Source organism: Herpailurus yagouaroundi, unplaced genomic scaffold (assembly GCF_014898765.1).
Source record: "Herpailurus yagouaroundi ecotype Mexico unplaced genomic scaffold, PumYag 139, whole genome shotgun sequence".
Taxonomy (NCBI): domain Eukaryota; kingdom Metazoa; phylum Chordata; class Mammalia; order Carnivora; family Felidae; genus Herpailurus; species Herpailurus yagouaroundi.
Genome location: NW_024412394.1, coordinates 23,385,879 through 23,411,279, shown reverse-complemented (window position 1 = coordinate 23,411,279; position 25,401 = coordinate 23,385,879). Strand labels below are relative to the sequence as shown.

At 37.5% G+C, this 25,401-nt stretch overlaps 1 protein-coding gene across 2 annotated transcripts in view; it reads right to left on the bottom strand.

Annotated features, from left to right (window-relative positions):
* Positions 1-1,440: 1,440 nt before the first annotated feature.
* Positions 1,441-25,401, bottom strand: part of PRIM2 (DNA primase subunit 2) — a 338,721-nt gene continuing 314,760 nt past the window's right edge. For both annotated transcript variants that reach the window (XM_040473844.1, XM_040473845.1), the window contains 2 exons: positions 12,659-12,727; positions 1,441-2,042 (listed from right to left, as the gene is read on the bottom strand). In XM_040473844.1, coding sequence (XP_040329778.1) covers positions 1,818-2,042; positions 12,659-12,727 — 294 coding nt within the window. In that variant the 3' untranslated portion in view covers positions 1,441-1,817. The remainder of the gene's footprint in view (positions 2,043-12,658; positions 12,728-25,401) is intronic.

Sequence of the window (25,401 nt, the reverse complement as noted above, 5' to 3'; positions counted from 1 at the left end):
TAGGGAGCATAAACCATGCTGCTTAACATCCCATCTGGCCTGGATAGAGTCCCACCAACTCCCTGTTTGGTGGAGTTCTAGGGCTGGATCTTTTATATACTAGTTGCTCTTTTAAACTGGCTTTTTCTTGTGTTCTATTCCTTCAGTACTCTCTCTCCCTACTGCACTTTGCATCAGGGATGGAGTTCCCTTGTTACTGTGTCTCTCTTGTCATTCTCTATGTGGTCTTTTGTTGTACATAAGCTGTCCAATTGGCCCTTAGTTCTTCAGGAGGAATTGCTCTATAAATAGGTGTTGATTTGGTGTGTCCACAGAGGATATGACTTCAGGGTCTTCCTACCTCACTATCTTAGGCCAGAACTCACTTTGGTACTCTTTTACCAAAAGGTAAATTGCTTATCTCCATTTTGTTTAGTTCTTTCCCTGATTTTGTCATGTTCTTTCTTTTGGACAGTATCCGTCTGTTTGACTTTCTCTGTTGCTATGAATTAGGTGAAATAACTACCTGAGTGTTGAAGGAGTGGCCCTGGGTGGTGGCATGGGCTGCGTGTTCGTTCGGTGGCTCTGGTTGGCTGGCTAGAGCTGGAGGGCTTGCGGGCTGGAGGTCCTGACACACTTGGTACCAGGGCTGCACTGGCCTGGACAGCTGGAGCTGGAATGGATCCTGGGGTGCCTGCCTTGATGCCACACTAGCAGAACAGCTAGAATAGGGCAGGCATGGGCTGAGGCTTTCTCTACACCAGGGCGGCCGTGGTGAGATAGCTGGAGTGGAAGCCAGTGCTGGCTAGGGGTGTCCTGCCATGCTTAGCACCTGGGCCACCTTGGCAAGATGGTTGACATATAATGGGCACAGCCCAGGGATGTCCTGGTGTGTACCACACTGGGGCAGTTTGGTAAGACAGCTGGAGCTGGTGTGTGCTAAAGGCCCAAGGCTCACTGAGGCAGCAGATTGACTAGAGTGTCAGGATGCTGCTCCTGTCTATACTGCCAAGGTGGAGGGGAACATAAATAATGCTGGTCACCAGTGCCTTCATCCTGGAGAAAATTTCCAGCAGTTCTCTACTGCTTGGCAGATGCTCTAGGTTTAATAGTGCATTGCCTTCACTTATATACAGTCTAGTTGCTCTTTATGTTACTGTTTTACTGCTGTGCCCTAGGTTAGGCGAATCTGCATCCAAGCCCTTCAGTACTAACCCTCCCTACTGTAGCTTGTAGCACTGGGGGTAGGATTCCCATTACTGTGTATCCAGCTCTCCTACCCTTCTTTGTGTGGCCCCTCTCTATCCTTTGTTGTGCAGAAGCTATTCGTCAGCCTTTAGTTCTTCAGAAAGAACTGCTGTAGGTGTAGGTTGGGTGTGTCCCGCGTAGAATTCAGGATTTTCCCATGGCACCGTCTTGGATCCCTCCTCATAATATGACTCCTTCAACTACACACACATTAATACACATTTTTGTATTTATTGACAAAAATGGTCCAGAAAAGGATTAAGTAAAAATTACACTGGGAAGGGTTAATAGTTGTTTTTAGTTCTACTGTCTCTAGGAAACTGTAAGCAGTCTAGAAAGCTGTTATGTCTCCTAAAACAGGACTTAGATCACACCACTCAAGTGTTAGATTTCAAGAGAAATTCTTCTTTTTTTCCCTTTTGTCAAAGCAAAACAGAATGGAGGTCTTTGTTTTTACCCGTAAGCCTGCTTTCCAGAGGATGAACTGGGGTGGGGTGGAGGGAGTAGACAAAGAGGTTAAAAAAGAAACAGGCAAAATCTTGAAAGAAATGAAAGCTAGAGAGGAAAAAGGGTTCCTAAGCGCTTAAGAATCATTCATTGAAATAATCCTCTAGTCCTTCCATATCCACTTCCAGAGAGGAATTCAGAGAGGCCAGAGCAGATGATGCATCCTTGTTTTTCTGGACACTTGGTTTGGGTTGAGGAGCTTCTGGTTGGGTGGACTCCTTTCTGATGTCTTTACTACCAGTTAGAATCCGTTGGCTCTCAAAAAAGAACTGGTTAGGATGGCTCAAAGAAAAGCCACAATCATCCACCTGTGTAAGAAAGCAAATGTATATATTAACACAAAGCAAAGGTATAAATAGAGGGACTTCATAAACCAGTCTAGACCTTGTTCAAAAACTATTTGATGCCCAGAACATGGATCTTAGTAGTTCTCGGTCATAATACTCAATCCAGTACTTACATGATTTCATTCAGAGGGTGCTTCAATACTACCTAAACATTAATGGCTTCTTGCATTTGTATTTCCAACCCAAACCTCTGCTCTTAGTTCCTGTTCCCTATCCAACTCTACTTCCAGATCTACCTCTCATCATCTCAGATGGCTAAGCAAAGTGGCTGCCATATTGTCTGTCAATAAATATTTTGTTTAAAAAAAAAAAAAAAAGAAGAAAGGTATAAACATTCCAGAATTGGGGCACCTGGATGGCTCAGTTGGTTAAGCATCTGCCTTCGGCTCAGGTCATGATCTCGTGGTTTGTGGGTTTGAGCCCCACATCAGGCTCTGTGCTGACAGCTCAGAGCCTGGATTCTGCTTCTGATTCTGTGTCTCCCTCTCTCTCTCTCTCTGCCCCTCCCCTGCTTGCAGTCTGTTTCTCAAAAATAAACAAAACATTAAAAAATAAACATTCCAGGACTATAGGGAGTGGACATAAACAGACACTGTTTTGATATTGGTCCCTGATACCACTCATGTTTTAGAGTATATTTATAAATCTGGCCTATGTAATCCCACTTAGTATCATAAACACTGAAAAAGCAACCTAATGTAATTTCTTCATTCCAATCTTGAGTTTTCCCTACTCTTACTTTTTATATAAAATTTTTTTCTTTTGGTAATTTTCAGTGGGACTTAACATAAAACTATGAACCTGCTCATGTTTGCATTATTTCTTTTCACAAATACTATCACTAAACTTTAAGTTAAATCTTGAATATCATTTCCAATTACCCATTACCCTGTGCCTTTACTATTCAATGATGCTTTACAAGGTGTTCAGATGATATTTGAACATTTAGCAAATACTACTTTTTTTAACTTTGATTCTAGAAACTTTGATTCTAAAATGTATTAATAAAGAAAAATATATATTCCTTAATATTAGCAAGCACTTATTTAATGACTACTGTGTGCCAGACATTATTCTAAGTGGCATAAAACACACATATATACTCATTCACAAACATGCATATATTTAGTTAACTTCCATTAAGAGCCCTGTGAAGGTAAATTATTAGTATTTCCCACTTTAGAGAGAGGTTAAATAAATTACCCAAGATCACGCACTGGCAGGGCTGGAGATGGGGTATGAATTAGCACAGTCCATGCTCATAACCAGTATGTTCTGCTGTCATGTCCTTGTGCCAAGGTCAATGATTTTATAATGTATTCATTTCTTAAGTTGTATAAACCTTTACTAACTCTTGGGCTGTGACCTAAGAGTAAGGTAGCTCCTAAAGTGTAAACCTTCTACATGAGTCACTTTCTACACACTCAACCAGTAGGTCAGATTGAATTGATCACATGTCGAATCTCTGCCCTCCCTGCCTTCTGCAGTGGAAGCTGACAACCAAAGGATACCATTTTACTGCAGTTATTTGTTGCTGTTTTTTGTTAGGGGGTATTTTCATTTCAATTTTTTTTTTTTTTTTTTTTACCGAGAAGCCATTACACTTTTTTGTTCATTTGTCTTATATTAACCTTTTTATGTCTCTCTTTGTACTGAAGTGACTTGTATATATATAGTAGGTATCTAAATATTTGGTGAGTTGAGCCCAGAACCAACAGTGTATACCAGTCATATGTGCCACATTATGAGCTGGTAGTTTTTCAGCACACAAGAATGCATTTGACTAAGTCTAAAGAAATTTCAAGCCTAGTGAAGTCAGTCATATACTTAACACTCTTTAATTCTTGATAGAGGTTTTTAAGGGTCACAGATAAAGGCTTATTATCTCCATATTAGAGACACATTCTGGCTGGGGAGATCAAGGAAGGCTTTGTGAGAGAAGTGCTATATGAGTTGAATTTGGGAAGATGGAGAAAGTGAAAAGCTGGGATAATGAGGTCAAGGTTAATACAAACAGCAGAGCCACATGAGCAAGGTAAGAAGCAATGTCCCTGGAAAGCAAGTAGATCAGATGGCCTGGTGTAAAAGGCATATAAAAGGGAATAATAGGAAATGAAGTTGGGAAGACAGACTGGGGCCCGACCTCAGAGAGCCTTGAAACCCAGGGTAAGTAGTCTAGACCTAATTTTGCAGGCATCAGGGAGTCACTGAAAATCCTTGAGAGGGGAGGTGATGTGATTAAAGCAATGCATAATCATATGGTGGATTCAAATGGATTAGCAGGGGGTTAAAAGAATTGCTGTCATGGTTCAGATGGTTCAGAATTAACCCTTTTAACAGGTGAACCAATAAACAGAAACAAGGTGTTTTTTGGTAATACTTGAATACCCCAGGATTCTCTGATTCTCTTTAGTCAGCTGTTGATATATGTTGGGCCAATAATTTTATAGTAAAGTCAGTGTATAGTAGATTGATAGCATTTAGACTAATTCATTTTAAGAATTATTACTCAGGTCACTAGAACAAATTTTTATCTGCTACCTTGCTGCTTAATTTTAAAATGTTTCCTGAATGTTTTATGATAAATCTATAATTTTTATTAACAATGGAGTCATTTGTGAACTTCATTATATTTGTTTTTCACCCAATTCATTAAAAAGTAGGAGATCCAATATAAAGTTTGCATTTTACCAAGTGTTTCATGAAAAGTTTATTATGTAACATATCAATCAGAAGGCTTTACATTTTATAGAGAACATTAGAGATTGGAAAGACCTTGAAGATCCTTTCAATTGAACCTTCTACATGTAAAACTAGGAACATGAAGCCTAAAGAGATTACCTAGTTTATGCAAAATCATTGAACAAGTAACTGGTTTTGTCTGAATTATAATTAAGGCCTTTGACCAGATCACTTAGTTGCTCTGAAATCTGTTTTAAGAAGTTTTATGCAAAGTCAAATAAACTTACAATCATAACACAATATTTTTAAAATTTTAAAAATGTTTATTTATTTTTGAGAGAGAGAGATGGTGTGAGCAGGAGAGGGGCAGAGAGAGAGGGAGACACAGAATCTGAAGCAAGCTCCAAGCTGTCAGCACAGAGCCTGACACGGGGCTTGAGCTCATGAACTGTGAGATCATAACCTGAGCCAGAGTTGGATGCTCAACTGAGCCACCCAGGCGCCCCAAGTTTATAAAGATTATAAAAAACATAGTGGTATTATTTCATGTAAAAAAAAGAATCTACTGCTTTGGCTATAATTACATTGGAGATTTTCTACACCTAAAGTTTCAACGTGTTAAAATTCTCAATACATCTATCATCACGGAGAGGACTCTTTGGATCAAAATAAATTAAATTGCAATTTGGACAAAATGAAATCTTTATAAGCCTCGGTTTCCTCATCAATGAGGTAAAGATATTAATATGGTTGCTATGGGGAAAACCAAGAAAACAGGAGTGTAGAAAGAAAGTTGTTGGTTCTATGCTATCTACTGGCTTTGCAAAGACTCAAGAAAAGCAAGTCACTTAAAAAAGAAACAAGTTGTGGGGCGCCTGGGTGGCTCAGTTGGTTGGGCAGCCGACTTCGGCTCAGGTCATGATCTCGCGGTCCGTGAGTTCGAGCCCCGTATCGGGCTCTGTGCTGACAGCTCAGAGCCTGAAGCCTGTTTCCGATTCTGTGTCTCCCTCTCTCTGACCCTCCCCTGTTCATGCTCTGTCTCTCTCTGTCTCAAAAATAAATAAACGTTAAAAAAAAAAAATTAAAAAAAAAAAAAAAGAAACAAGTTGAGGGGATCCTGGGTGGCTCAGTCAGTGGAGACTCAGACTTCGGCTCAGGTCATGATCTCATGGTTCATAAGCTTGAGTGCTGCATCAGGCTCTGTGCTGACAGCTCAAAAGCTGGATGGAGCCTACTTCGGATTCTGTATCTCCCTCTCTCTCTCTCAAAAATAAACATACATTAAAAAAAAAAGTTGAATTCCCAAAAGTTAAGGGAAAAAGATCATATTGCTTTAAATGTGTCCTTAGCTCCCTCTTCTACTTGAAAGAAACCTGAACTGGAAATTATTGATGGCATATTATAGGTGTAGTTAATTAAAAAAAAAAAAGTTGAATTCCAGGGTACCTGGGTGGCTCAGTTGGTTAAGCATCTGACTCTCTTGATTTCAGCTCAGATCATGATCTTACAGTTTATGAAATCAAGTCCAGTGTGGAGTTCTGCACTGACAGCGTGGAGCCTGCCTGGGATTCTCTCTCCCCACCTCTCTCTGCCTCTCCCTTACTCTCTCTCTCTCTCTCAAAATAAACTTAAAAAAAAAAAAAAACTGAACTCCAATCTCGAAACTATACTCAAATGAGACCTTGCCCGTACATCGAAAGATGAATAAAAGACCTTTAAATGTTTTTAACTTTAAAATATATTGTTTGAAAATGCACATATTTTTTATTCCACTTTAATTTTCTTATTAACCAACTAAAACAGTGACAAGGGTCTTGAATCAAGGGCATGTACCACGTTACTATGTGACATTTGGGTTTTCAACTGTCTCTCTTAGGTTTGGGATTGCATTTTTGTAACTCATTTTGCTAATAAGTTCATTTTACTGAACTTACGGTCTAATTCAGTTGCTTGATAGCATGATGAAATTATGAAGTTCCTTCTGTATGGTGGATTGTACTTTTTTCTAAAATAGGTTGTCTTTTAAATGTTTTCTTTCTTTCAGTTTTATTTCTGGCTAAAGGAAGTGTAATGGCTGCCATTCAGTTTCCTTTCAGCTTGTCCAGAAAAATTAACTTTGGTTTATGCCCCCCCCCCCATGAAAACAGATTTTCCTTCAAAATGAATTTAGAATAGAGAAAGCAAATTACCCCCATAGAAACCCTCAATTTTAATTTATTTCTGCTTAAAGGTCAGCAGCTACTTCCTTTACTCCTTATTTTTAAAAAAGTAGGAACATTCTAGATTTGGAAACAGAATTTTTGTTTCTTTCCTTGCCGTTTTTCTTAATTGGCTGCTATTGGTCATGTTTTCCTTTTGGTGGGTCATTTTTTATGTTTTGTACATTGTGTTCACTAGTGAGAAAGGGAAATTCTGTGATGCATTTTCATTCTGCCATATTAGCTTAGTAGTCTCAAAGTACTGTAAGGGATATGAAATAAGATCAGTGTAGTTGGCATCCAGAAAGAAGGAAATGGGTTGGACGCCTTTATAGGCTACATTATAAATTTTGGATTTCATCTTCAGAGCAATTTGGAAGCCCTTTAAGTTTTTTTTTTTTTTAAAGCAGTTTACTAAAATAATCATGTTCCTCTATTTTAAAGATCATCCCAACAGCTGTGTGGAGGGTAAAGACCTGGAATGGTGCATGTGTTGTAGATAGTGGGAAATGAGTTAGGAAGCTACTACAGTGATCCAAGCAAGAGACAAGATGATGGCTTCTAGCCCAGTACTCTAATTGATATCCATAATAATGACCCTGAATTATTATAAAAGAGCTTAATTTTATTTGGTATATCCTGTTCAAGATTGCAGGCAAATGTGATAGAATTTAATAAGATTTCTGCAAAGATTTATATGGTGGGAAAAAAATGCTCAGCTATTTGGAAAATAAGTATCAAGAATGACTCAGTTTGCTAAAGAAATGATTTTCAATTACAATTCAGAGATTAATCCACACAAGGCCAAGTGTTTTCATTTACACATGGAGCATACCAAAAGCAAAAAACAGACCACAGTATAAAACATTGCTCCCTAAAAAACACTGAGGAAAACAGATTTCAAGCAGCCCAGATTTTGACATCTACTTACAGAATCTCTCTCAAACATTTGCTTGGAATCAACATGTTCTGCACATGATGACCTTCACACAAACATAGGTCTCATATTTCTGCCACAGCAAATGTAGATTTTGAAGGAATGGAAGCAATATTGTTTTACCTATGGGATGTTTGGGTTTTAATCAAGAGATTTTGCAATGACAGCTTATAATGAGGCAGCTGGTATTACCAAAAAAGCCATATGGAACTATCATAGTGCGGCTGTAAATGGTATCAATTAACTGGTTCATTTTCAAAACTTTCATTAAAATGAGCTTGATCGCAAAATCCTCAGGAAAATAAATGTAGCTTTAAAAATTTTTGTTAAGCGGGGAGGCAGGCAGGATGGCAGAAAACTGACAATAAAAATGGATTCTAGTTTTAATTTAATGAGAAAAAATAATAGATATTCACAACTAAAAATCTATAATGAGACATCTAGCGAATTCAAACAGCCTTTTTATTCCATTGATTTTTATGTGGCTTAAGTTATATGTGGGAGGATTTAGACATACATCTTTTCAATATCTTCACTAATCTAAGGCAAGTTTTTAAATTGCCCATAGCAGTAATATTCCTGTAAGAAAAGAATACTCAGTAGATACTACAAAAGCAGATCTGGGAACTAGAAATTTTCTTCTTATTTTTTGTGATTATGTCACAAACTCAATGTTTAAATCTAATTTTCACATCTTATTTTTATTTTATTTTTTTTTTATTTTTTTTTCAACGTTTATTTATTTTGGGGATAGAGAGAGACAGAGCATGAACGGGGGAGGGGCAGAGAGAGAGGCAGACACAGAATCGGAAACAGGCTCCAGGCTCTGAGCCATCCGCCCAGAGCCTGACGCGGGGCTCGAACTCACGGACCGCGAGATTGTGACCTGGCTGAAGTCGGACGCTTAACCGACTGCGCCACCCAGGCGCCCCTCACATCTTATTTTTAAAAAAGGAAAGAAGTTGAATGACAGACCTTAATTTGTGGAAGTTCTGAGGCGTCTAAGAACTCTCAAGCTGAGTAGGCAAATTAAGGAATATGGTCTCTAAGAAAAAGGTTAATTCAAAACTGGTGTGGAAAATATCAAACAAATGTGGCTTATCAGGTGAGATTCCTAGACTGCTAAAACTAATGAGAATTTGTGCTTGTTGCTATTTAAGTGAGGTTTATTTTGTCTTTTAAATTTTGTGAAAACAAAGTCTTTATGGTGGTAAATAACAGTAATATTTTCAACAGTTAGGTGTAATAGAAAGAAGGGGAAGACCCACAGCAGACAGTGGTAGGGATGGTTCTGGCTCCGGATCTCCTATTTACAAATTATGGTACCTTGGGCAAGTCATGTAGAATTGTTGGTTTTCAGGTTTTTTTTTTTTTTTTTTTAACATAAACTATGATAGTTGGATCATAAATGTAGACAAGAAAATGCTAGTGACCTCCACAGTCATTATTACAGGTACAGTATCAGATTCTATAGAAGTACACAGTCATGGTCAGGCTCATAAGCTTTAATGACTTACTTAGTCCATCTCTTATAAGCAGTAGGACCTTACACAGGTTGCTCACCTTCTCTAAACTTTATTCATAAACGGGAATAAAATAGTACCTCACTGTAGTACTGTAGTGTGCATCAAAAGAGCTAATGTGGTCAAAGTACTTAGTGCTGTATTGGGCATGTGTTAAGGGTTCTACAGATGTCGGTTACAGTACTGTATTCATTATTGGTAATATTACAGGATATACTTTTCCTATGAAATATTTTATACTATAAGAGATTCTGTTATTATGTAACCAAAATATAAAAAATATTCCATAAAAACTAAATAGGAAAAATAAAAATGATTATACAACAGCGTAGCATGGTAGCTGATGATGAATTCAATGAATGCAACATCTTTTGGGGGAGGGTCACGGATGAATCCCTTTGAAACCTGATAAACAACAGACTCCGAAAAAATGCACATATACACTCACAGAAAAAAATGTCTCAGGAAGTTGGATGTCTATCCTAGGTTAGGGAGCCATGATCAAGACCAGCAGTTGCAAACAGGGGGTCAGTGAGCTGAATTTCACCTGCAGATGTGTTCTACTGACTTGTATACAGTCTTCAAACTTGTCAATGTGAATGCCCCTAACAGGATGTGAATTCATCAGCACACCATGGTGCCTCCCATATTCTCTGATGTTAATCTCAGCCACCTTCACGGTTTTTTTTTTTTTTTTTTAAAGTGAGAGAGAGAGAGAGAGAGAGAGAGTGAGCATCTTAAGCAGACTCTATACCCAGCACAGAGCCTGATGAAGGGCCTGATCTTACAACTCTGAGGTCATGACCTGAGCTGAAATCAAGAGTCAGACACTTAAATGACTGAGTCACCCCGATACCTCTACCTTCACTTTTTTGGGTTATTTGCCTAACCTCTGTAGGCCTCTGAGTTGTGACCCTTGCTTTACACGTTTCAGAACTTACTAGTTGGTCTTCTTATATACGCATATTTTGTTTTATTGCATTTCCCAGATATTGTGTTTTCTACAAATTGAAGGTTTGTGGCAACCCTGCAGTTGAGGGAGTCTATTGGCATTTTTCCAGCAGTACTTGCTCACTGTATGTCTCTGTCACATTTTGGTAATTCTCACAGTATTTCAAACTTCGTTATTTTTGTTATGGTGATCTTTGATGTTACTACTGTAATCGTGTTGTGGCATCAGAAACCATGCCCATATAAGATGCCAAACTTAAACTGATAAATGTTGTATGTGTTCTGACTCCTCCACTGACTGGCCATTCTCCTGTCTCTCTTTCCTCCAGCCTGCCTATTCCCTGAGACACAGCAATACTGAAATTAAGCCAATTAAGAACCCTACAATGGCCTCTCAGTATTCAAGTGAAAGGAAGAGCCACAAATCTCTTACTTTAAATCAAAAGCCAGAAATGATTAAGCTTATTGAGGAAGGCATGTTGAAAGCTGAGACAGGCCAAAAGCTAGGCTTCTTGTGCCAGTTAGCCAAGTTGTGAATGCAAAGGAAAAGTTCTTGTAGGAAATTAAAAGTACTACCCCAGTGATCACACAAATGATAAGACAGCAAAACAGCCCTATCGCTGATATGGAGGAAGTTTTCGTGGTTTGGACAGAAGACACACCAGCCACAAGATTCCCTTAAGCCAAAGCTAATCCAGAGCCAGGCCCTAACTCTCTTCAATTTCATGAAGGCTGAGAGAAGTGAGGAAGCTATAGAGGAAAAATGTGAAGCTAGCAGAGGTCGGTTGGTTCATGAAGTTTAAGGAAAGCAGCAGTCTCTGTAACCTCAAAATGCAAGGTGAAGCAGCCAAGTGTTAACACAGAACCTGCTGCAGGTTATCCAGAAGATCTAGATAAGGTAACAAATGAAGGAGCTACACTAAACCAACAGATTTTCAACGTAGACAAAAGAGTCTTCTTATGGATGAGCACAGAAAGTGGTTTCATGATATGGAATGTACTCCTGGTGAAGATGTTGGGAAGATTGTTGAAATGACAACAAAAGAGTTAGAACATGACATAAATTTAGTTGAGGAAGCAGCAGCAGCAGGGTTTGAGAGGACAAACTCCAATTTTGAAAGACGTTCTACTGTGGGCAAAATGCTACCAAACAGCATCACATGCTATAGAGAAATCATCCATGAAAGGAAGTTAAGTTAATACGGCAAACTTCTCTGTTGTCCTTTTTTTAAAACCAACCACAGCCACCCCAACCTTCAGCAACTACCACCCTGAACAGTCAGCAGCCATCGACATGGAGGGAGGAACCTCCACCAGTAAAAAGTTATAACTTGTTGAAAGCTCAGATCGTGGTTAGTATTTTTTAGCCATAAAGTATTTTTTAATTAAGGTATGCAAAAATACCTATTAATACCTGTAATAATGCTACTACACACTTAATAGACTACAGTATAATGGAAACATAACTGGTATCTATACTGGGAAACCAAAAAATGCATTCAGCTCACTTTATCATGATGGTCTGGAACCGAACCCGTAATATCTCCAACGTATGCCTGTACTATAGAAGCATGGCAAAAGAGGCTAACAAGATAAACACCAAACACATTTCCTTGAGTCCCTTGCAGTCAGGGGTCTTACATGTAACTAAAGTTCAGCCATGCAGGTAAATATGAGATATGGGAAATAAGAGTAACATGAGGTGGCAGCCAGAAGTAAAACAGATTTTCTACAGGAAAGATGGCAAAAGCCTCTGGTTTTCCTGGGCACCTAGGGCAACTGTTCTACAGCTACTCCAAGATTTGGCTACCTAAGGCCGTTGGTCAAATCCAGCCCACTATCTGTTTTGGTAAATAAAGTTCTACGAGAACACAGTCATGCTCGTTCCTTTATATATGATCTAAGGCTGCTCTGGACTACAAAAGCAGAGATGAGCAGTTTGACAGAGACCATATGGACAATACGGCCTAAAATTTTTACAATCTGGCACTTTCCTAAAAAAGTTTACTGGCCCTCGGTCTCATCCCTAGACGTGAAATGGTGGGTGGCAGCTGTAGTAGAATAAGGTTTTCTCATTGTGTAGCTTCTCCTTGTTACAGTATTTCTGGGTCTGTAGATTCCTAGATTAATTCTCTGGCCCCTCTATCAATTTTATAAGTTACCTAATACCATGTGATAAATCCCTTTCTGGTAAAAATAGCTGGAGCTGCAACTAAAAACCCTGAATGAAACACAGAATAACAACAAAACAAAGGATTAGGCCATAAAGTTTAAAAATGTACTTACATTATGTGTCATCTCGAAGTACTTCTGACAGGCTACTTGGTAATGTGTCCCTTTTACTAAATCCAAAATCTAAAATGAATGGGAAAAGGAGAAAGCAAAATTAGAAACTAAGTCTCTCTAAACCACTGTAGCTCATGGTTGTTGGCCTTTTCATAATCTTTATTCCAGACAGGAAATGCATTAAATCATGTAGCATGTTGTACTTCTGCAGCCTGGGCACCGTGATAATTTTGACATTATACACCAGCCGCTTAGGTCAGCATTAAGCTACAGATGACAAGAGATAGGAAGTGATCTTTGTGACCTACCAACTGTGAATTTCAATAACTTTACCTTGACAACAAGATGAAAACAGATCCTAGTATTATGACTTTGACAGTTATTGTCAGAACATCACCTTGCAACTTCTCTTCCAAAATTATAGATATAAATCTAGTAATCTAAATGATTGGTGCATGAAGCAATCAGGTGTCCTATTTAGATTTTTATTTTCCACATTACAGTTTATACAGATACAGCTCAAAATACAGCTGTGTGCCCATCAGGAAAATTTAATGTAAGTCCTTTGGAAGAGTGTCTGTGGAGAGGGAATGCTTTTACCTTCAATCAGATTTGTTCTTTTTTTGAAATGAAGTTATTTCTAGTAACGCTCAGCAGAATATGAGAGTGAATAGTCTATTCTGAACACCTATTAGGAACATCATCCTATCTTTTGTAAATACAATTTGCTTTCCAATTCTACTTCATGTAATCTCTTCAGAGCGGTACAAACTCCCATTCTTATCAGCCAAGTGCAATGCCAGTTGAAATTTGTAAAGTTTCACCACCTCCCCTGCCAAATAAATAAAATATATATTTGGCCTATTTATCAAACACAGTAAAAATGCTGGAATTAAGAGATAGCCTAAAATGAAGGGAAATGTAATTCTGGAGAAATGTTCATTTCTATCCCTTTTCAAAAGGCTGACCTTCCTGTGACAACAGAAATGTACATGAAGTCTCAAATTCCTGCTATCCTCATTATTGAATATAGCTTACATCTTTCGACAAACATACCAAATTATTACAGTTACAGAGCAGGAATCATACAATACTGACAGTGTGCTTAAAAGAACTGTTTTTCTTTGATTGTCTTATAGATTACATTTCTGCATTTCAGGTCACCTTTTATTAAATCCTTTATGAAAGAACTATATAAATGCCAACCAACCACAGCACCCAGGATCCTATTTGACCTGTCCATTTTTCTCCAATTCATTAGAGCAGAAATGAAAAATAAATCAATTTAAAATCAATGGCTATAACCTTTTAAAACTGAAGCAAGCAACAAAGTTTTCAAAGTAATTTTAACACTCTGAGTTCGTATTCTCCAATGTTTTTACATACAGATATTCAAATTGTATTGAGATGAACTTATAACTGATTATTTGCAAACATCAATGATACCATGAAGTAATATCTGTGAACTGCAATTTTGGAGAAGCAAAGCCTTCAAACTTTAGTTAAGTTTAAATGATACCGTAAATTACCTGAAGAGAAATGAATTCACAGAAATAAACAAAAAGCTCAATTGTGTGGTATATAACAAAGCTCTTTTATGTAAAAACACAACAATAAATCCAACATCATATTCTATGTATATACATATTCTTAAGATATATATATTTAAATATATATGAGCTTATATACATATATTTAAATATCTCCCTTGGAAAGTAAATATGTAACATTATATACAAACATTCTAATATATATATTTGGGAAACATTTTTTTTTTAATTAAAAAAATTTTTTTAAATTAAGTTTATTTATTTAGAGGGAGTGGCACAGAGAGAGGGAGACAATCTCAAGCAGGCTCTGCACTGTCAGTGCAAAGCCTGACATGGGGCTTGAACCCATGAACTGTGAGATTATGACCTGAGCCAAAACCAAGAGTCGGACACTTTACCGACTGAAGCAATCAGGTGCCCCAAGATTTAAAAAATATCTAGTTGGGGAAGCCTAGCTGGCTTAGTCAGTAGGGCATGTGACTCTTGATTGTAAGTTCAGGGTTGTGAGTTCAAGCCCCATGATGGGCAGGGAGCCTACTTTAAAAAATAAATAAATATAAAAAATTAAAAATAAAAAATAGTTGGGTGATATATGTTAAAGAAAATGGACACATAAGCTACAGAAGGAGAAAAGCTTATGTATTTTGAAGTTTTCGGTTCCATTAAAATTAAATTTGGATTAATCACAGATCAACCCTTCCCCTCCACCCTGCTCCACTCTGAGAGAAGGCTCTTAACAAAAATCATTTAGTTTTCCTTTCACTTTTTGCTTTATTTTTCTAGAATGAATTGTTACTTGAACATTTCTTGCAAATCCAGAAATAAATCATGCAACCATCATCAATCCCTAAGTAACTTTACTGTTCATGTCACAGCCTATTTAGGGTGAATGAAGGTTTCTACACATATGTAAAGGTGTAATAGGGGGAAAAAAAGACAATAGAGTGCTTTTCATTGCCCAAAAAAGCTATTCAAAGAAAGACCTAAAGAGAGGTTCTAGAGAAGGAGAAAGAAAACCCTTCACAGTAATGGAGATGTGAGGACAATATATGAACTACTAGAAGAAAACCAAGAGAAAGACTGCTTTGAGACAATTAGATATTATTTATAGGTATTACCTTCATTTCAGAGATGAAGAAATATATCCCCTTAAAATAGGGGTGTCTATCTAGTGAGTGCCGTTTACTGTGGGAAGAATTAAAAAATCCTATGCAATTTATGATTTTCTTTTCTTTAAGGGGAATAAGTGAAACATTAACTCAAAAAACCCAGTAACTAATAAACATATATACTTTAATTTCACATTATGATCTAGATTATAGATATACAGGAGGAGAAAAAAGAAAGAGAAGGATGTTATGGACCGATGAATGAAGTTTGGTTTTTTTCTCTGAGTAAAATGGGGAGCTACTGCAATTTTCTTGGCACAGGAGTGGCATGACCTGACACTGTTAACAGGATTATTCTGCATGATATGATGGAAACAAACTAGAGGGAGTACGAACAGAAATAGGGAGCTCATTACAAGAATCCAGGGAACAGATGGTACAGGCTTTGGCCAGGCTGGTAAGAGTAGTGGTTACAAGTGGTCACATTTCCCACTTACTGGCCATAACCATTTTTGAAAAACAATTGTTCTGCACAAAAATGCTCAATAGGAACCTATTCCCTGATGTTTTAGAGTAATTCATTACCTATCACTCAACACTTTCCCACTCTGACTGATTTCCTAAATAAAACTAAGTAGTCTAAAAACTCAGTAAAATGCAGGGATACCTGGGTGGCTCAGTCAGTTGAGTGGCTGACATTGGCTCAGGTCATGATCTTGTGGTCCGTTGGGTTTGAGCCCTGCATCAGGCTCTGTGCCGTCAGCTTAAAGCCTAGAACCTGTTTAGGGTTCTGTCTCTGTCTGTCTCTTTCTCTCTCTCTCTCTGCCCCTCACGTGCTCACACTCTCTCTTTCTCTCAAAAATAAACATTAAAAAAAATTAAAAAATTAAAACTCAGTAAAATGCAATATGTAAGTAACAAAATATCATGTAAAATAAATGTAGAATACCAAAAATGCCACTTACTAGTCACTAAACAATATGAGTTAACAAATAGATACTTCTCATACAATAGCCAGTGAGTAGGACACCTGAAATCTCCATGTCAGGCAACATCTTAGATGCATACCTACTCTGTGGACTTCAAAATATTCACAAGTGATTATGATGTTCTACCATTTTTAAAAAATATGTTTATTATTTTTTTTAACTTACATCCAAGTTAGTTAGCATATAGTGCAATAATGATTTCAGGAGTAGAATCCAGTGATTCATCCCCTACATATAACACTCAGTGGTCATCCCAACAAGTGTCCTCCTTAATACCCCTTGCCCATTTAGCCCATTCCCGCCCCCCCCCCAACCCCCTCCAGCAACTCTGTTTGTTCTCTATATTTAAGAGTGTTCTAACATTTCTATACGGAATGCAACTTGGGGCTTTTTCTGCACCTAATTTTCTTTAATTTTTCTGATACAAACCTCACTAGCAAATGCTATACTAAGATAGTCTACAGGTATGTTGAGGATGGTACCGGTATAATTTGTCAATGGGTTGGATGACTCCAAGGCAGGAAATACAAAGCTAAAAATCAAAAGAAAAGAAAACTGAGGTATCAGCAATATACTAAAATCAGTTTGTGAAATAGAAGCAAAGACAGATACTTGACCAAAAAAACACCAAAAACTAAGGACAGATGCCTGAGACAGACTGTAGAAAAGAATTATAGGTCAGAAGCTAAGTTCTCACAATATGTTTTACATGTCCTTGGAAAGACTCTTTGCTTTTCTGAAGGTGGGCCACTTATATGTTAATTTACAGATGCTGAAAATGCTCACTGCTAAGTCACAAAGGCTGGACAGGGATGGTTAAGCAGTGATGGTTGGCATGCACGATGACAGTGGTTACTGACCCTTCTTTATTCTTTAAAATTCAGGGTCTCAGCAATGGTTGGGCTCATTTAGAGTTTAAATTTTGTGTGTATAATTCAAGTAATCACTTTTTAAAAAATGCTGAGTTCTAACAGAAGAGCCCATGTCCCAGCCAATGGACATATATGCTTGATTGATAGCCAGACTACTGTGAACCTGAAAAAGACCTAGGGTTTAACCAAAAGTGGTGTGCTTTTCTTCGAAACTAAAAATTTTTCTTTGATGCTTTCAAGAATGAAGAAATATTGGCTGTGGTAATATTTTTATAGTGTTAATTTTGAACTTACCTACCTAATCTTGTCCTTTTTTTTTTTTTAATATGTTTTGGGGGTAGGGGAGGCATATGGGGAGTTATTTCATATTGTGCTTGTTTATACATATTTTGTGTGTTGGAATCATATATAATATGACATTAATTTTTTTTAAAGAAAATGAAATTCTGTGGGAGGCTGGCTTGGTTAAGCAATTGACTTTGGCTCAGGTCATGATCTCATGGTTTGTTGAGTTCAAGACCTGCGTTGGGCTCTGTGCAGACAGCTTGGAGCCTGGGGCCTGCTTTGGATTCTGTGCCTCCCTCTCTCTCTGCCCCTCCCCCACTTGTACACGCGGGCTTGCTCTCTCTCAAAAATAAACAAACTTAAAAAAATAAAAAATAAAAAGGAAAATGAAATTCTGTAAAGAAGCCAGAATGAAGATGTAGTTAGGCAACAGTACTTTTTTGGCAATGTTCATTCAGCCAGATAACTTCTGAAGGGTCAAACCTCCATCCTCCTAAATTGGCCTTTGCTCTTCTTAGAGGGATAGCTCCATAAGGTTCCAGTTCAGCAGGCAGGGACTGGCCAGAGAAGAGGGTCAGAAATAAAACAGGTGAGGGAAACTAAATGAGATGAAGAAATGTGAGGAGGAGACAAAAAGAAACAAACAGGAAAATGAAAGAACCAGGTAGAAGAAAAATGTAGAAAGCCAGAGGAATGGGGTAAATGAAATGGAGATCACAGCTTACTATTTACGTGGCCTGTAAACACCAAAGTATAACCCATAGCTCATAAAAGGTGTTTCAAATTCCATTTTGGAAGAGCAAGAGCACACCATGATTTCCTCTTGTATATACCAAAATAAGTGTCAATTCTGATGACGAAGCTAGAAGTTTTTCTTTTTCTTTTTTTAACGTTTATTCATTTTTGAGAGACAGAGTGCAAGCAGAGGGTGGCAGAGAGAGAGAGACACACACAGAATTCAAAGAAGGCTCCAGGGTCTCAGCTCTCAGCACAGAGCCCGACATGGGGCTTGAACTCATGAACTGTGAGATGACCTGAGCCAAAGTCAGAAGCTCAACCAACTGAGCCATCCAGGCACCCTGGCTAGAAGTTTTTCTAACTCTGCTTTAGAAAAATGTAACCAAAGAAGTTGAATAATCATATCAAATAAGGCTCCTCTGAAAATACAAACTTATTTTAAGTTATTTATTTGAGAGATAGAAAGTGTGTGTGCACATGTGAGTGTGCATGCAAGTGAGCAGGAGGGGGAGAGGGGGCAGAAGGGAAAGGGGGAGAGGGGAGGAGAGAATCCCAAGTAGGCTCCATGCTCAATGTGGAGCCCAACACGGGGCTCGATCTCATGACTGCAAGATCACAATCTGAGCAGATATCAAGAATCAGACACTTAACCCACTGAGCCACCCAGGTATCCCGAAAATACAAAATTGTTTAAAGAAAAATTTCTGTGAGGATTTAAGACTATTGATCAAATGGAAATTTTACTTTTGGTTTTTAATGCCAATATTTCCAGAATAAAGTACAAAATGTCAAGCATAACAATCCATTTATTGTTCTAATTCATCAGTGACCAAAAGGCTCAGAAAAAAATAAGAGTAGTGACATCAAACTAGATTTTGGTAATTAATATTCTTTAACTTTGCTTTTTATTTTTAATTATTTTTTAACAGCTGACCAAAGCCCACCATGAAGAATAACACTTCATCTACCTCTTCATCCTCAGGGCAAATAACTATTTTGGTTTTGAATTTTTTGTTTATTTGTTTTGAATTCTAATACAGTGGCTACCCAAGATACCCTTCCAGTAGAGGAGGAAGGAGCATATTAGGTGATGTTTTTCTTATTTCATTGGTAATATATCACAGCTAGTTGACAAACATAGGATATACAAAATACTGATGGGAAACCTTTCTATTTACATACGCACACACACACTAGAAATATAGAAAAAAATTTAAAACAGAAATGTACATAACATTTTATCACTTTGAGCCACACTTCCTTCTTTCTTCCTAATGCTCTCTACTATTCCCTGCCATCTGTAGCTTCCTCTATGCCCTTTACTTCAGAGCCTGCCAGTGAGGTCCAGATGATTTCCTGGCAGCAGAACATAGCCACCTGCCTGTCCTTGGCTTTGGTGAGTCAGGTGCTGCACAGCTAGGTGTACTGAGCTCACCAATTAGACATGCAGTTAATCTGTCTCTAATTCAAGGTCATATTCTGTCTTATTTAAAAGTGATAACAAGCTTGTTTCTTTGTAAAAAGCTCAACCTTTTGAAAGTAGACCTGCTGATATTTTTCCACTTCATCTCTAACCATCCTTTATTTCAAAGGTGAAAGAAAATGTGGTACAGATGCAGAGTCTGGAACACTTTTGAACATATTACTTTGCTCCTATTTCTTACACACTCAGCATAGCTTAGGCAGCCACCACCTTACATCTCTGCTGTGACCTTCATTTATTGGCAGATCAGGGGCAAGTTTCCCTCTCTTGAAGATGTACTTTCACTCATTTAAAACATTACATGCCAAGAATTTTTCTGACTCACTCTTCATTTTCTATAAACATAGTTATCTGACTGAATCGATTCCACCTCCAAATGTCTCTAAAAACATACCCTTTCCTCCCCATTGTTCAGGCTGTAATCATTCTCTTTTTTATTGAAAAGCTTCTTGACTTATTCTTTCCTCACTCAAGACAGCTTCCAAACTGCCACCATAGTAACTTTTCTAAAATCAAATCTAACCCTGGCATTGCTGGCTTCTAGCCGAAAACGGGTCACAAATTCATTATGGTCCAAAAGGCCTTGTTCATCAGGCCCCAAGTCTCCTTCTTTGGGCCCCTCTCCTGCTCTGCCTGGTCACTGGGGTCCTTACGCTCTAGTCCAGGTCCTCCCACAGTGTATTCTTTGGAATTTTAGCTCACAAAATCCTAATGACTCAGAGGGTTTTTTCACCTAATGCCTTTTTTGGTTTGGTTCCAATGAGAATTATCTAAGTTTCTTTATAGCAGGACTTAACAGGATAGTGTTCTTCAGAGTAATTTGTCTCCAGAACTTGTTCCATAGCTCTCCCAGGACTAGGGCTCCTCAAAACACACCCTGACAACCTTGTCTACACAGGCTCACCTCCCCAAGTCTTATGCTATTTCCTGGTCTTGGCTAGGTTCCTCTTACCACACTTAATTTGTTCACTGTCTCCCCTACTAGAACAGCAGCTCCATAAAGGCAGAGGTCTTGTGCCTTGAACAGTAACTGGAATATAGTCATCACCTTGTTATTATTTATTCATGCTGAATGAATGCTGTTCCTTTTGCCTCATAAGCCTCACTTCCCTCCACTGGGGAAACTCCTACTCAATTTTCAAAAGCAATGCAATGATCACTTCCTACAGGAAGCATTCCCTGAGTTCACACCTCTCTCTCAGCAGATCCTGCCCTCTGATTCTCCAGCTGGCACTTTAAATGTATTTTTATTAAAGCACTTATCACACTTTATTATAGTGAATTATGCCTTTTGGCACCATTAGACTAAGAGCTCTAAAATAGTTTCTTAATCATTCTATTTCCAGATTTGAACACACCGAAAACTCAGTGACATGTCAAGTGCTCAGTAAATGTTTATTGAGTAATAAAATGTCTTTCCTCACCAAGGCAACTTACTTCTATTTAAATCAGTCTTAGAGCACTGTTACTAGAACTGTTTCAATTAGTTGCTTTACATTTCTTTCTAACTTTGTCTGGGGCGGGAGGGGGGAGGGGCGGTGCGTGTAGACCGCAGCAAAAAAATTACTAATTTAGTTCTTCCACAAGGTGTTAACAGAGCTTGAGAGGTTTCTCTAGCCACATCTGAAGACACTCTGGAGAAGAGAATGAAAATAATCTATCACATTAACTTGAATCCAAATGTAGAAATCTGCCATTGCTATATATAGTTTTACACATGCAGGCAAACGCTAATATATGCAAACACAGACAGGCCTCTGCCAACGCCTCTCAAATAAGCTTTCAGACTATGAACTGATTGAGTGAGTCATTCATTTGCTTACTCCATTCATTCAGCCCACATTCATTAAGCCCCTATAATGAATTCCAGGCACTGTAGTTAGAGACTGGTTTTATTCAGAAGACAGACACCATTTCTGCTCCCAGGGAGGATGAAGTCACAATGAGTCTAGAGGGGAGGGCAAACAATAAGCAGGATGTTACAGAGGAGGAAAGGGAGGAAAAGTGATTGAAACTTCCAGAGGAGGGCCCTACTGAGTGAAATTATAATAAATGAGTAATAGTTACCAAGATAAAGAAAAGGGTAAGGACAACCCAGACACAGGGAATAACATGCAAAGGAGGCAGAGAAACTGGACAGCAAAGTGTTTAAGGATGGGCAGAAATTAAAGTATATTAGAAAGATTAATCTGGCATCGTGTGAAGGGCTTTTGGGGGAAAGAGACTGAAAATTAGGAATTAAAGTGACATGACATCCTAGGTTATGGAAGACAGAGAGACGAAAGAGCGAACAGATTCAATAACACTTAACAGAAAGGAGCCTTGAATATTTTCCTGATTTCTGGCTTGAACATCCAGTGTTTCATTCACATTCCGTGGAGATTATGTAGTGGACTCTGTGGTATGCTGTCTACATCCCCTCTCCTCAGAACAAGGACACACATTTCTCCAGGGTCAGAGAGTGTTGATGACTGCCAGCCTGTGGCAGAAGTCCCTCTCAGCTGAGGCTGAGGAAAGCCATTTTGCTCAAGGTGCTGTTCCCTTCCGGAGAGCAGCCAGATCCAGTGACTGGTTGGTGCAGTGATAGAAAGGCCAACAGCCCTTGCTCCAACTAGGGACACCTCTGCAGGGTCATCCCAGCATCAGAGTTCCCTGAAGGATCAACTAAAGACCACCTTCTCCTTCTGCTCAATCCTGTCTTCACTCCCTGACAGATATGGATCCTGAGAGAACTCCCCAATGAACCTCCTGCACACCAATCAGCACAGTGAACCAATCTGTAACACAGTCCAATTATTTTTTGCTTGTTAGTTTTTGCAGGAAGAGGGATGGAAAAATGTGAATAATAATAATAATGATAATAAGCTACTATGTATACTGTTCTAGTTATTGTACTTATCTGCTCTCTAAATCTCTTCATGTGTGCATATATATGCAAACACATTAGAAAAAGAATGATGATAGCTATTTCTTAGATCTTTGAGAAGCCATGAGAATCTTATTAAAAGTGTGAACCTCCTCAATTGGAAAATGTACTATGCCACAATTCATAAATCCTGAAATATTCTCACAAATCAGCCAACTACTAAATAGAAGTGAGGCATTCTGGAAGGTGTATGACACTCAAATTTGGTAATCATATTACTCCCTATTATGTTTTTTTTGTAAAATATAAAAATGCTAATATTGAAAATTTCTCATTGTCTTTTAACTTACTATATTTGAATAAAGATTTGAATCATTAATAATAGGTACCCAAAAAGCATTCTTGAGAAGCTATTAAACTGCCACCCAAAATACTGAATTCCTTAGTGCAGTTTAATACTAACATTTGGGTTAAAGGATTTAAGCTTTAAGGGAACACCAACCACTAAGTGAACTTGGAATAAGGGGAGGAAGGGAATGAGAAGAAAGAGAAAAGGGGAGAAGGGAGGACAAATGAGAACATATATGTAAAGTCTACTCAGCAATATGGACAAAAGTAATGCCAAAATCAATCCCACGACTCACTAATTAAAACTGTGCTTAAGTATTCTATTTTTGTGCCTAATATAAATGCAAGTCAGTCCAGAACCCCTATGTCCTATGATCTTTATGGAAATGATGAAAATATTTATACTAATTTAGTAGTTATTTTCAAATATCTTACTTATAAAAAGAAATGTATCATATCAGACATGATATTGAAACAGAAAGTAAAATCTATCACTTAAAGGTCTGTCCAAGGACTACAGGATTAAGAGAAAAATATATGTAAATTTGCATATATATAATATTTTACATACACATATGCATACAGGTTTACATACATACATATGCATATGCATATATATAAATAAAGATCAGAAACAGAAAACAACATGAAATACACTGTAAGCTGATGGGAAACAATACGAAGAAGTCTGAAATGGCTTAAAGCTAAGCACACTAAGACTTTCTAACACTTGCTATATAAAGTAAGGTTAGTTATTTAATTTTTTGTATTCTTTAAGTTTGCTTCTCTTAAAAAAGGGGAGGAAGGCTCTGGGAGAATACTCTATAAAATGGATCATGAAATAGAATTAAGCTAGGTGAACAGTTATGTCTACAGGTAGACAGACTAGATTTTATTATAAGTATCATAAGTGACAGCATCATATGCTACTGAAATTCCTCTATAGATATAATTTTCATGTAATGAACAAATAAAATGATTCTAGAAATAGAAATAATTATAAACAGGGTACTAAATTTCCTTTAAAGAAAAACTATGTCGTCTATTTTAATGCAATTTTAATAAAAGTAAACTTCAATAGGTTTGGCTAACAGTGGCAAATGTTATTTGACTTTTGAAGTGATTTTTCCTTTGAAACATATTGAACAATATTAAATAATCTTCAAATGACCATTTATTTTCAGGGTGCCTGGGTGGCTCAATCAGTTAAGCATCTGACTCTTGAGTTCAGTTCAGCATGATCTCACCGTTTGTGAGCTCAAGTCCAGTGTTCCAATCCCCCTTTGTAACTCTCTCTCTCCCTCTCTCTCTGTCCCTCCCCAGCTCACACACACTCTCAAAATATATAAACATTAAAAAAAAAATCGCACAAATGACCATTTATTTTCAATCTATAAAAAAAGGGAAGGATATATACAGAAATATATTTTAGATATTCAATGATTTTTGTGATAAAGCCAAAAATGCAATCACATCCTCCTCATCCCAATTCTAATGCTCAACTTCCAAACTTTTCCTTAATGTAGTTCTAAGATATACCAAGAACAATGTATACATCTTCAACTACAACTATAAGAAAAGCAAAGCTAAGTGCAGCAATCTAAGTACTGTTCTCATAAATCAAGAGATGCTCCTAGAGATGAAATAGACAGAAAAGCTGCTCTTTGAAGCAGTTACTGTTCATAAAGTAATGGACAGACTGAATACTATCTATTGACAAGTACTCCTTACCTAAGAAAATCATAGGAGTTTTAGGTAGTTCAGATTTATATGAACATTGAGTAAGGAGTCACTGAAGTTTATCTTTGCCATAAAATCTTCTTGACATAGTGTTACTTCTGTTTCTTAAGCTGTCCATTTTGAAAGATTTCTTCATTAAAAGGCATTTGTCAGTTTTAGATTTAAGATGGTCACTAACTTCTTGAGAACTCTTGTACTAGGAAAACGAAAGGTTAACCTACCTCTCAAAAAGTAAAAAAAGCATACATCTTTACATATTTCATAATTTTAGTATCACTATTAAGTTTCTTGAAAGCACCAATTAGATTTGCTTTTAAAATAATTATTGCAACACCTGGGTTGAGCATTTGACTTCGATCTATTTGAACATATGAACTAATCGATTTCATAGTTCGTGAGTTTGAGCCCCGCATTGGGCTCTGTACTGGTGGTACAGAACCTGCTTGGGATTTTCTCTCTCTCCCTCTTTCTCTGCTCCTCTTCCACTTACACATGTGTGCTCTCTCTCAAAACAGATAAATAAACTTAAAAATATATTATTAATGGTTATGCCCAGTAAAACTCCTAAAACACATTTCCTTCTTCTCTTAAAAAAACCTAAAAACTAAAATGAGAAAAAAGTTTCAAAAATATTAATACATAAGTATATTTGTAAATAATGCATCATTTCAACTAAAAAACTTGAAAAATATTTATACTAATTTATGAGTCAACATGTAAAAGTAAACATCAGTTTTAATTGGTCAAATACAATTGTATGCTA